This window comes from Lepidothrix coronata, unplaced genomic scaffold (assembly GCF_001604755.1).
Source record: "Lepidothrix coronata isolate B3197 unplaced genomic scaffold, Lepidothrix_coronata-1.0 Scaffold12, whole genome shotgun sequence".
Classification (NCBI taxonomy): Eukaryota; Metazoa; Chordata; class Aves; order Passeriformes; family Pipridae; genus Lepidothrix; species Lepidothrix coronata.
This window is the reverse complement of record NW_016690192.1, coordinates 4,020,186-4,033,222: the sequence shown is the minus strand read 5'-3', so window position 1 is coordinate 4,033,222 and position 13,037 is coordinate 4,020,186. Positions and strand designations below refer to the sequence as shown.

Genomic DNA, 13,037 nt, shown 5'->3' with positions numbered 1-13,037 from the left:
CCCAACACCTTTCCTGTAGTGAAAGGTTATTTTTGCACACTATCTTTAAAATTATACTCTCCATGCTTTGGTGTAAAGAGTCGAGATCTGAGTCAGCACAGGCCCATCAGCTCTGCTGGATGCATGTTAATACAGAAAACCTTCAGGCCTGGCTCCTGGCATGTATTTTGGGTTGTGGAAGCTGTTTAAGTTGTTCATGTATATATTTTAATTCCCCTTCCTGCTTTGCACCACCCCCCAAGCCTTCAGGGCATCCATGATCCCACAGTTGGGATGTGCAAGCATCTCCAGAGAGAAACTCTTAACAGCCAACTCCAGTCCACAAAAAGGCAGTGTGAAATAAGCAAATTTTAAGGATTTGCTGCTTTTATCTCTTTTCATCTCTGAGTTTATTAAAGTGCAAATGTCAACCATGGAGACAGCTATCACATGCAGTGCAGTACACCGAGAAACACTTTCCACACCATAAATGGAAGGAAAAAGGCTTCATTGTGATTATCTAATGCACAAAGGACAAAACTGAACCTAGGCTCTGGGCCCTTCCACAACAGCTACCCCCAGAAAGTACTAAAGCCATGAATCTGAAAACAAAACCTTCTCCAGTCTCTGAGTTGACAAAATAGAAAATACCAAGAAGGATGGAGTAATTATAGAGCTCAAGGGTTTCTTTTTCTGAGTTTCATGTTAATGATATGATTGAAGGGATGCTTATACTCAGAGCTTTTAAAAGTTCATTATTTTAACAAAAATATTCATAAATACATAATATTATAAATCATAAATACTCCTTAGAGTACGAATAAAAAAATTACAGTGGACTAATACGGTTCATCTCTGTCATAGAGCTGAAGTTTGTTTGCCCAAAAGCTGGGCCACGCACACTACGATTATCCTGGGATTCAGTTTTGCTTTGTGCTCTAAAAGAAAACAACCCAAACAAATGCATTGAGGTACAAAACACGTGAATATAACATGATACAAAACATGCTTTCAGCAACAAGAATAAATATTACCATGTCTACAGTATCTACTTCACAGCTTTTCCAAACTGTAAAAAAAAAAAAAAACAACCAGAGATGAATCCTACAAATAAACTGTGATTTTTAAATTAAGGCAGCTTCAGCAGGAACTTCAAGGCTTTTGTTGGAAACAGATTTTTGTAACACCAAAAGTGTACTCGTGCTTGCAGGTAGAGCTCTGATTTACAGTCCAGTTCTCCTATTTTGATGATCAAAACGAGCAAAGATCTGTGCATCGAATACCAGGTGTGCTCCCTGCAAAAGTCACTGTTCCGTCAACAGGTGTAATGTGGGAATTCTGAAAACCAGTTCATCTCTTGGGCATGGGAGTGAGGTATCTCTGGATGAATCATTAACTCCATGGCCGGGAGGCAAACTGGAAATTCAGAATTACAAGAAGCTGTTGCTTGTTTTATAAGTGAATGATGAAAAGGGATATATAAGGGAAGGGCTAAGGAAGCCAAAGGAAAGCACTAAATGGAAAGCCCATACCAATTTAACACCTTAAGAAAGGCTACTCTAGGAGGTACATCACATACCTGGAACAAAACCAGAGCCTAAAACCTTCTAGGAAAACACTGTAGGAGCTGGAGCAGGGATTTGTTTGGCTCATCCAGATGTGTGATTCTTCTTCCCTCTCTCCTCTCAGCTAATAAAAGGGTGAAGCCAAATAATTGCACAACAAATGGTACTTCAAGTATTTAGAAACATGGCCTGCATGTCTCACCGGGGGGACTCTGCATGAGCTGGGTAAATTGTGCACCTCGTGAAAGAAAGCTGCGACTTCCAGCAGTCCTAATGTATGTTGAAGGCACGATTTCATGTCCTGCACACAGATCTCTCTTCCTTCTACAGGGGGTGCACACTGATGGTAAAGAGCAGTAAAATGAAAAGGAGTAGACAAGAATGGTTATTTTGTTCGAAATTCATCTATTCCAATATGAATGCCATTATAATCACACAAAAAATGTATATACAACAGATACTAACCAGCTGATTCATTTTTTTACAATACTGCCCATATATATAACCCTGTGCTTGTACACACCTTGTGAAATGCTTAAACTGGACACACAGCTGAAGATGCATTTCTGACCCGTTAAGAGAAAAAAAATATCCTGCTGCCTTCACCTGCTCAGCTCCAACTCCCAAAAATAAACCTACCCCAAACCCCTTTAGCACCAGGGCTTTGGCTGGGGAGGGTGGAAAGGCAGGATACTCATGGCTCCCAATCCCACCTCTCCTTCCGTCCCCAGACAAGGCCATGTTGGGTCCAATGGGGTCAGCTAAGCTACTCATGGGCTTTACCTAAAAGAGGGTGTAAAAATAGCATCCCTTTTCTCCAGGTCCTCTTGCATGCTGGGATTAGTGTGTGTGATGGCAGGTGTCCAGGGCACACACCTACTCTGCTGGGTAAATAAAGCTGAGAGGCCAATGACAGGGATGCAACTTACATTTTATACATATATATATATTGTGCATACACATATATGTATATATATCTATGTGTATGCATATATATATTTTCCAACAAGAACAGTACAAGCTATTTCTGAACTAACTCATCCAGGAGCTGGAGGTTACTGCTGGAGCCTATCTGAACTCTATATCCTTTGCATTTTGTCTCTCTCCCTCTCAGGCTGAAGCAAAGTGAGCTTGTGGCTTGCAAAGCACAGCTGTCCAGTGGCTTCTGAAGAATTGCACTTGGATTAATTCAAGTTTTTGTAGTTCAAATAACATCTACCCTGCTTTTCCCGATGCTTGTGCATGTACCAGCATAACTCAAAAGAGCTGACCACAGTGTAACAGTGTAAAAGTTAAACTTTTCCTCTGGAAAATGTAACTGGAGGTCAGCAGCTTCTTTGCAGCTGGGGAATAGAAAACCTTATTTGAAGGTAAAATAAATAATAAAAAAAAAAAAGTGAAAGTTCTCAGGAGTATTTCAAAGTGCAGCACGGATTTGGGTAAGGCTGTAATGGACAGTTCAATCCGATGTGTTCTTTGAGGAGGTACTTCCATCAGTCCTACTCACTCCACTGCCTCTGCTGACACTGAGCAGGAAAGCTGCTTCATCTCTTTATGTCTCTCCACATGTAAAACTGAGTAACTCCTCCTGCCTTCCAGGCAGGACTGGTTTTGCAGATCCACATAGGAGTTAATGTTTGCATGGCTCTAAGAAGATGCCAAGTGCCACAAGGGCTAATTCTACCACCTAGAAATCCCACCTGCCTCCAGGAAGCACATATTTCCTCCCAAGGGCATTTGCTGCTGTTTAATACTATTAGTTCTGCTGGGTAGAAAATCCCAGAGGACAAGAGTCAATTTAAAAAAAAGACATCTGTACATCTACCTGCTTCTGAACTCCAGATTTTAACACACCAGCCTCTTATCAAGGGAGCTACAAGTGTTTCCAGGACAAGCAATTTGGCAAGATGCTCAGTTGGGAGTGAAGATTTAAAAAGCCTTTTACATTCCAAATACATTTTACTCATAACTGTTTCCCAGATGGAAATTAATGTCTGTCCCTACGGCCGCTCAGCTGCCCTCTCCTGCTCCTTTCCAAAGGGGCTTATCTCCAGCACCCAAAATCATTTAGGGCTGTTTGCTCTTGTCTCAGCATTGATCCTTGTGGGTCCCTTCCAACTCAGAATATTCTGTGATCCAAAAGCTGTTAAAGGGCTGGGTGCTGCTCAGCTTTGGCTCTGGGGTGGGTATTTTTTTTTGCATGCAGAGTCTGGATTGTCCATCCTTGCCAGGTATGACCTGCTCACACCACAGCACTGGAGAAACATCATCTGACAGCCACCAGACACAGCACCAAAGCCATCCTCCACCCCTGAGTATTTATTTAATAATCATAATATACTAAAAGGCTCATTACAAAACCTAGGAGAACTACAAATATTTTCAGTATTTCTTTTAAAAACAAAACTGTTCTGCTGTGGGTTTATAATCCACCCACTGCTGGGTTGGATTTAATGTTCAAGAGCTCAACAGCAAAACTGATTTATTTTTTTTTGGAAGCTTTCTATTTTGTGCGACTTCTGGAAAAACTGGAGCTTTAAGTCACGTTAGTGAGAATCCAAGCACAATCTGTAACAAAAGTAAGGCAATTTTGTGTTTTTTTTTAAAAAAAAGGGACTTCAAGCTGAAAATGTCCATTTAACTGCCAGTAGATGGCAAAAATATCCCATATTTGTCTTGATTACCTTAAATGATTAGTAAAAAAGGCTTAATGTGTTGTTCTCTTCCTTGCTTCTCATAGAAACTTGAAGAAAGTATAAATTAAAGTGCAACTGTACAAAAAAACCTAGAAAAAAACCTCAACGGGTCATAAGAAGCTATCAAAAAGATGGATTAATTTTTTTTCAAGTTGAATGACTGTATACCTGGGACCAGCAAAAGTCCTTTGCTTTGTTTCTTAAAACAGAACATAAAAAAAACCCCTCAAACAAACACCAAAACCAAACCCTCCACCCAGGATTTTTTTGGCAAAGTTTTCATACAGCATTTGTTCCTTGACTGATTAGACAATTACTTTGCAATCAAGTAAATGGAATTAAATACCACAGCAAAGCCAAGCAGATGCCAATGCTGCCCATTAGATTAAGCCTGTGTAATAAAAAATAATTCTTTTAGTCAAAGAAGTCACACATGCTTTAGGGTTTACCCTTGAATAACAAGAATTTAACCTTAAAAATCCCAGTAGTTTGTCTTAAAAAAAAAAATCCCATCCTTCAGATAGCCAGTAGTAAAGAAACAGTAAAACTCTGGATTTGGATATCCCTGCCTTATCAGCGGAGTGGCGAAGGTCACAGTCCAGTGGGCAGCAGCAGGACAGGAGAGCCCTTCGGCATGAAAAGCAAGTCTCTGGCAGCACGAAGATGTGAGCAGGGGAGGGCGGGAAGGCAGATTTGGCAGTGATTTTAGGGTGGTGACAGCAGGCAGAGGCTTCCTACAGAAAGGTGAGAGGTAAATGCTTTGGAGCCATGCGATGCTGCCGGCTCTCGCCCGGCAGTGATGATCCCACCCTCGGGCGAAGTGTGGGCAAAGCTCTGGATTTCTGGGTGAGTGATTGGCATCCTGCCCTCCATTGGTGGCTCACCTGAACCCTGCTTGGGATTCAGCCCCTGGAGATGGTGGTGCAGCAGGGGGGAGTGAAGAGGTTGGATAGGGATGGAGATTAAGAGCTGGAAAAAAGGCAAGCTGCCTTCAGCTCCGAACGTGGTGAGCAGGTCAGTGCTGTCCGGAGCTCTCAGAGGAAACAAAGCACCTTAGGGACTCTCCTCTGCAAAGACTTGACACATGGAGACTTCCCCATGGCACATTTGCAACAGGACCTTTGCACATCCCACTTTCCCTCCCCATCTTTAGAAGGCAGGGGGGGAAAAAGAGGGGAAGGAGGTCATATTGCACTAGTGCGGAAACGTCTAAGTAGCTGCTACTTTTGGGAGAAAAGTGTTACCAGAGGCTACACCCTGGTGTGAACCTGCAGAGCTACTTCATTATCCCTCAGCTCCATTTCAGGTAGCTCCTGGTTGATCCCTCTGACCTGGCCCAGCCCATCATGCCCCTGCTCTACACAGCAACATGGAAACTCTGACCTCCCTGAACACGGTCTACATTGCAGGAAGCTTGGCCATGGCTCCACTAACCAGGATGAACCAGGGGGGGAGGCATCTTCCAAAAACTCAGTGATAATTTGCTACTTTGCAGCCACGCCAACATTTTCCATTGGGTTCACTAGGGATAAAAAAGGGGTATTGGATACATTTCACCAAGCATAAAGAGTGAAATGAAGTTATCTTAATTTCCTCAGTGCCTTGTTAGAGGGGAGCATGTTTTGGGTCTGGGCCTGGCTCAGACAGGCTGTGGAGTGGTGAGGGGGCAGAAGAGGAACAACAAAGCAAAAGAAACAAGGGACAGACAAGTCAGACCAGATCCTCACAGTGCAATACCGTGTGCGGAGGGACTGGTGCCTCGCCAGCACCCATCAGCGAGCCAGGGCCATGATCAGGCTGGCACACATCTCGAAGAAGTCCATGGTGTGGCTGCCCAGGCGTGGGGTCACCGAGGGGATGCTGCCAACGAAGGAGCCACTCAGGGAGCCCATCAGGGACTGGCACTCGATGGATGCGGCGGCGTCAATGCTCAGCCTTGGACGGTGCAAGCCGGCGGCAGAGCAGGAGCGCTGTGGTGTGGAAGAGCCTGACCTCTGCTCCGTCACTTCGTCTGGAAAATCAAAAAAAAAAAGAAAAAAAAAAAGAAAAAGAAGTGGAATTAATTTGGCACCTGCATCGCAGGTTTGGTAAGGGACTACTAACAGTAGTGGAGACAAATGGATCAAAAGGGCTTTCGCTGACTTGAAACAGCTGCATAAGCACTTCAAAATGCAGAGAGTGGTTTTTAAACATCCAGCCTTGCCGTTCTGTGTGTTTCACATCTCCCACAGCACCATTTCCTACTTACCATCGATGCTTTTGAAGTCCAGGAGATAGCTGCGGTTGTCCACCTGGTAGAGCTGCAGGCTCATCTTCACGTAATTGCCCGTCACCGGGTTCTTGCGGCGCACCCTCAGGTGGTAGGCGTTCACCACCTGCAATGGGAAACCTGCTTTCAGGAGTAAGATTCAAGACAGCAAGAAGAACATTTCTTTCCCTATTTTCTCTAAATACAAGCAAGACACGTTCTGGGAAAAACACAGTTTCTAAGAAGAACAGTGCTGACAAAATTAAGCAAATGGCTTCATTTCTTATTTCCTCCTATCTTTAAAAATTATTTTAGGGCTCTGATTCACCAGCTGCTGGCAGAGAAAGCTGCTGTGACCCATCTGCCAGGCACCAAACTGAAGTTTGCTCCTCCCTCACCACCAGCCATGGCCATATGAGCCAAGTCCTCTTGTGGACCCACGTACAAGGACAGTGTCCATGAAACCAGGGCAAGCTGGGCAGAGCGACCTCTCCCATCAGCGCAGCTAAATCCAGTGTTTGTGGATCAGCCTCAAGCTGTGTATTTTCCCTTGCTGCTTCCCACCTCACAATCTGCTGCATCTCATTTACAATGAGATCTTTTCTCTGCACTATATTTATGAACCAACTGCGTGGATGGGAAAGCTATTCTGATGAAGAGTCACATCTGAAGTTATTCTTAGGCTGGGAAAGACTATTGTGAAACCTCCTCATACGAAATAATCTCCACTGCCCACATGAAGACATTGGGCTGACTTAGTTTGTGCAGCTGTACCAGAAATACAGGAGATTTGTTCACTCTCTGTAACCATGCAGCTAACAAATGTCTGGCTGGTGGACCTGGCAACAGCCCATCTCCTGGCTGGTGCAGTGAAATCAGGCTTCTGGGAGCTACTTGGCTTTAAAGATGTAATATTATCAAAAATAAGGAGGAGACAAGAGGCTACAGAGAAGCAGCACAGTGACATTCACACTGTACAAGGCTTGGGACCTGGAGCGAGGAGGGCAATTCCTCTGGTGATGAAGATCTGGGCTGAAATTCTCCTTACCTTGCTCCTGATGCTCGCACAAGGCTGCTGCGAAAGGCCCACGAGTCAGGAGAGCTCACCTCAGGGGCTGCACCAAGATTTAGGGAATCAGGCTCAGCAGCAGATATTCAGGGCTAACTCAGGGGTTTATTATTCCAACTTTGAAAAAGACTGTGACTAAAGGTGTAGCTCTGGAGAAATATCTAGAGCGAGTACTGTCAACTAAAACATCTGGGCTTAAATCAAGAAGCTGAGCCCCAAACTGAGGAGGCAGTAAGGGTCGAAAGCACATCTGTCCACAAGCACCACTCCATCTCCATTGAGGAAAAGACACAGTCAATGATACAAATCCTGCCCCCAAGGCCCCCGCCCCTTATCTGTGCATCTTTAAGGAAGATGAATGCTGTGCCACTTCAGCACACAGACTGAGGGGACCAGGCAGAAATAATGAGTTCCTTTCCTCAGAAGCACTCAAGATGACCTTGCAAGGAATTAGCCACTAAAATTAGAAATGTGAACAGCTCCTCTTATCCCCACAGCTAAACGAGGCAGAATCATCTTTCCAGCCAAAGGCTTAGAGCACTCAGAAAGAAAACTCTTATTTCACGCCCTAAATAAACACCACAAGCACTGAAGCACAGTTGGCACCTTAATTCACTGTGTCTCTATTAACAAGAAATAGCAGGATGATTGCAAGGTGGGGGCATTTATTTGGAAACACGTAAGGCTGTAACCACACTTATAAACCTCCCTGAGCAATTCAGATCATGAGAAAATGATGAAAAGCACCACAGAGCACCAGCACTCCCTACCTTCCACTCGAAGTCCAGCTGTTTCATAGCCCGGTACACCTCAGCCATAATGTCATAGGGTTTGCTCTGGCTGCGGATTCCCAGGTGCCACTTGGCCTTTTTGACAGTCAGGGGTTTTGGCTTTGTGGTGTTGAGGGCATCGAGAGGACACCGCGCCTTGGGGCTGTCCGCTATCAACGGCGGCATCCGCTCGGGGTGCGGCTTCACCCCAGGAGGGATGTGCATGGCACTGTCGTCCATGAAGGAGCCGGTGGGGGGGCTGGAGGCAAGGTAGAACTCGCTGGCCTGGTTCATGATCCTCCTGTTGTCGATGACAAGGTGATAAGCCACTGCCAACTGGTCCTGAGGGTCACCGCTGTACAGGCTGTTCATCACCTCCGACTCTGTGCACTCAAACTTCTCACACACTTCCCGAACCGCGTCGTCATCGATGACGGTGGCATCGTAAGAAGGGTCCTCTGGAAACAGGTAACTGGGCAGCTCCTCCTTAAACCACTCATGTTCCCTGGGGAATACAGAGAGGAGCCTCCATGAGCTCTGTGTGAAGCAACCACTGCCACCAGTCCCTCACTGGCTCTAGCCAAGACCTATCCTCAGCTGCTGACTGGGGAGCTCAACCCAGCCCTGCACAGTCCCCCCAGTACTGGAACAGCAATGACACTCTGCTCACTGGGCTCTGAAGTACGACCTCTGCACTTCTGAGATTCTCACACTTTTGGATTCCCATGGGTCTGATAGAGATACAGAGCATCAAAGCTATCCAGGTACCCATTTCCCACCGATTTACAGTGAAGCCAATGATAATTAAGTGTCTAAAAGCCATGCAGTGCCTTGTCTGTATGTTCTATGTATCAACAGTAATCTCACCATATGTGCTGCTGCTTTAACATGCAATTAAATCCTCTACTTTTAAGGCATTAAGAAATAAAAAAAGGGCAGTTCACATGGTTTTACTTGAAGGGTAAAATTAAGGCCATCCATTGAAAATGCATTAAAAACCTAAGAACGCCTGAAAGTCTTAGAAACATTTATGTTAAGCTTAGCACACCAGCTAAATGTAATGATTACTATAAATTTCATAAAATGTATATCAGGCTCAAGTTTTACAAAATGTTTCCAAAATGGCTCAGACTGTGAGAATTTTGAAGTGCTACTAGCAGCCATGAACTTTTAATGATCTCTACAGACAAAAATATCTGCTTAAGAACCCAACTGTTTCCTTTACCTGGAATTTCCACAGTGATGCATTGTGCTCACTGACTAGATAAAAAAAACTATACTGTATTTAAAGATGAACCATTCGCTTACACGTTAAATTATACCCAATATTTATAGATTAAGTTAGTAATTCTTGTGCTTCTCCTCCTTTTTTTATTGGATAGACAGTAAGTACAATGATTACCCTCTTATTCTGAACTACCTAAGAAGGAGGTGGTCTTGAAATAAAATAATGAAAAACAGCTGGTGGATATTAAGTTCTTAGGATTATTCCATGCTATAGCTGGTTTTGCTAAGTGATATTAAGAGATTTTTGAGGCTATTTTATATAGAAATATATATGTATATAAAATATACATAAATTCATCACTCTGTTCATCACCCACTGCCAGCCAGCAGCACCCAAGTCTCCAGCATCACAGAAGGGTGCAGGACTGCTCCTTGAATCACTTGGGACAAAAGCCATATGGATTAGCTGACTACTCCTGTAAACCACCTGGTCCACGTGCCAGCAGGTGACCCCCAGGACAGTCACCATCCCCTGCCTCTGGAGCCCCCCAAAGGCAGCCAGCCCACCCCAGCCCACCTGAGCTGACCTGATGTCCTTGATAGTTGCTCGCTTGAGGGGGTCAACCTGCAGCATGTGCATGAGGAGAGTGGCAACGGAGCGGTTGAGGTATTCAGGGATGTAAAACACACCTCCCCGGATCTTCTTGAAGAGGGTGGGGACGTGCTCGTCGTCGAAAGGCAGAGTGCCACAGAGAAGGGCGTAGAGGATAACACCACAGCTCCAGATGTCCACCTCTGGGCCAGCATACAGCCTGCACGAGGGCAAGGGTAGGAGAAACTTGTTACCTCCCATCCTCTCCTTAGTTAGGGTGCAGATCCCACTGAGCGAGCTGGGGACCCCCTGCCAGCTCCACCAGGGACAGAGCTGCAGCACATCCTGGGGCTGCTCACGTGGTTTCCCCCGACCAAACCTGCCTAAGCAAAAATTACTCAGGGAAATTACATGGCAGAGCTGGCATTGGCTGCCCACACTTCTCTGGAAAGCCACGTACACCCCTGCCTCTCCAAAAAGCCAAACCCTACATTTCTAAGAGCTCTGCCAGGCTCTTTGCTCCTTTGCTCCAAGGGCTCAGACAGAAATTTCTGTTCATTCAGTAAGGTAGATCAAAGAGCAGCAGATACTCTGTCTCTGAGTGTTTATTTTTGGTGGAAGTTTGTGTGCTGGTATGCAAGTGCTCCTGCTTCCGACAAGCTGCTAATGTGCTCCCTGGCATCACCAAGTAGGGACACCCCAAATATGCAGGATTTGCTGCTGTTTGTTCAATTTGCTTATCTCTTTTTGCTACAACTAATGCTTTTTCAGAGATTTTGAGAGGCAGTGCTTACCCCTGGGCTGTGAAACCCTACCAAAATACAGAAGTTGAAACAGAAATACAGAAGTCTCTTCATGAAACCTGCTCCTCCTGAAAAGGATTACTGAAGATACAACAGCGTAGTAAAAGCATTGGTCATTGGTCAATCATAAGCAAACCATCACGTAAAAGCACTGGTCAACCATTTTCTGAATACCCCCAAAACAGCAGGTCTTCTTGTCCAAGGGTGAGACCTTCCCAGCCAGGGACAGCAGTAAAGTAATTTTGAAAGGCAGACCATTAGCTAGATGCCCCCTCAGTCCTGCCTCCATGCCTGATTCCCATAGATCAGAAGCCTGATTCTTTTGCTGATAACTGCACTGCATGAACAGTCTTTTGGACTTTTAAACCAAAATGAGATGCACTTTAATGACTCTGAAACCTGAGCTGTCACGCTCCACTGTTTTGTGCACTACAAGGAAAGGCAGCAGGAGCCAGGACTCAGCTCCCCCCTGCCCCACACACCCACCAGCAAGGCAGGAAGAGTGGATCATGCCTTTCCCACCCAAATGCAGCTCTCACATGCTGCTATAGCTCAGAGAAGAGGGTATCTTGGCACATCAACCAGGAGTGTGAAACTCGGGCATCCCTGATACCGATCCCACTGTAAGTAGGACCAATGCGGGAATGATGCAGCTGTAGCCAATGAAAAAGTCCAACATGTAGGCTTGGTTTTGGTTTTCTTTCTTACTTTTGTTGTTGTTAAGCTGTATTGCCTGTACCCATGCAATGATCAGGCTCTGCACACAGGGACTAAATCCTTCTTGCTAATCTGCCGTGTGCCTTGTCTCCTACACAAACTGAAAAACGTGGTGTCTGGCCTTTATTTAAAAGGATATGGAAATACTATTAATATTTTTTGGCATCCCAGGAGAGTTTCTGGCTTTGTCCCCCTCTTGACAATGAGGATTTACTTGATTTCACACATAAAGCTGTAGTCACAACAGGTTTTTGGATGCTAGTCTAATTCCTATGATATTCTGCCAACACTTGCAGTGGTGTAAACAGGGATAAAATAACCATAATCACAGCAAACACACTCTGAACAAAATGTTGTATTTAAAAGCTATGATTATAGGCAAAAAGAACACTAAATTAGGAAAAGTAGTGCTCATGTAAAGGGCACTTCAAAGATATGGGGCAAACAATGAGATGGGCAGTTTGAAGGACCACACAGAGAACTGAAAATTTGAAAATCTGTATTTGCAATCCTTGCTACGCTATTACAGAGAGAATTAGGGAAATATGTACATTCTATGTAATTTCTATTCCTGACAATAAAATACAGAAGGTAACATTTCTGAATCAACATGTAAATGTCCAATTCAACCTTGTGGAGTGCATTCAACACTCCATGTGCTGTACAGATGTTGCACGCTGAGAGATGCAACCACAGTGGAGGTTTGTCAATTCAATTCATCAGTTCAAAACAAAGCTCCAATGGTTGAACCTACTGCCAGGACCAAAACCCTAGCTTAAGGAACCAGAAGACAAGTATTTTCAACGCAAGAGTTTCAACAGCGTTGGGAAGTGATTAAATATCTTCCTGGTTCTTCTGTTAATGAATGGTTTTCCTCATTAACACTGTGTTTTATATCACAGGTGGGCAGGAGAGGAGGGGGGTGGCCTGGAAAAGCCTTACCATCTGGAACCTCTGTATCTGCATCCAAAGAGTAATTTTCACCCTCTTTAATTAATACAAACAGTCAACATCTGGTACTAATAATCCCTCCAAAGTAAACACTTTTAGCAAAACATGGTTTGCTATTACAGTTATTGAGAAATAAAACAACCAAAAAAACTTTCAGATCTTTGCCTGTATATTCAACCAAACATAAAACACAGGTTGGAAGGACTCAGCTGCTTTTACTAAATTTGCAAAGCTGTTTTCAATGCCAAGAACAAATTTGAAGTCCATGTGCTTACATAGGCTCTGATTAGAAATGGAATGTCCTACCTGCCAGAGATTACTTCAGGGGCTGCATAATTTGGGGAACCACAGCTGGTGCGTAGAAATTCGCCATCTGACATCATGTTGGACAATCCTAAAAACAAGATGTTTATTACATAC

General features: G+C 44.4%; 1 protein-coding gene across 1 annotated transcript in view; it reads right to left on the bottom strand.

The window, feature by feature from the left end:
• Positions 1–359: 359 nt before the first annotated feature.
• PRKAA2 (protein kinase AMP-activated catalytic subunit alpha 2) overlaps positions 360–13,037 on the bottom strand; it is a 23,719-nt gene continuing 11,041 nt past the window's right edge. The window contains exons 3-7 of the mRNA XM_017805294.1: positions 12,924–13,016; positions 10,142–10,366; positions 8,328–8,832; positions 6,489–6,615; positions 360–6,251 (exon numbers count right to left, since the gene is read on the bottom strand). Of these exons, the coding sequence (XP_017660783.1) occupies positions 6,013–6,251; positions 6,489–6,615; positions 8,328–8,832; positions 10,142–10,366; positions 12,924–13,016 (1,189 nt within the window). The 3' untranslated portion in view covers positions 360–6,012. The remainder of the gene's footprint in view (positions 6,252–6,488; positions 6,616–8,327; positions 8,833–10,141; positions 10,367–12,923; positions 13,017–13,037) is intronic.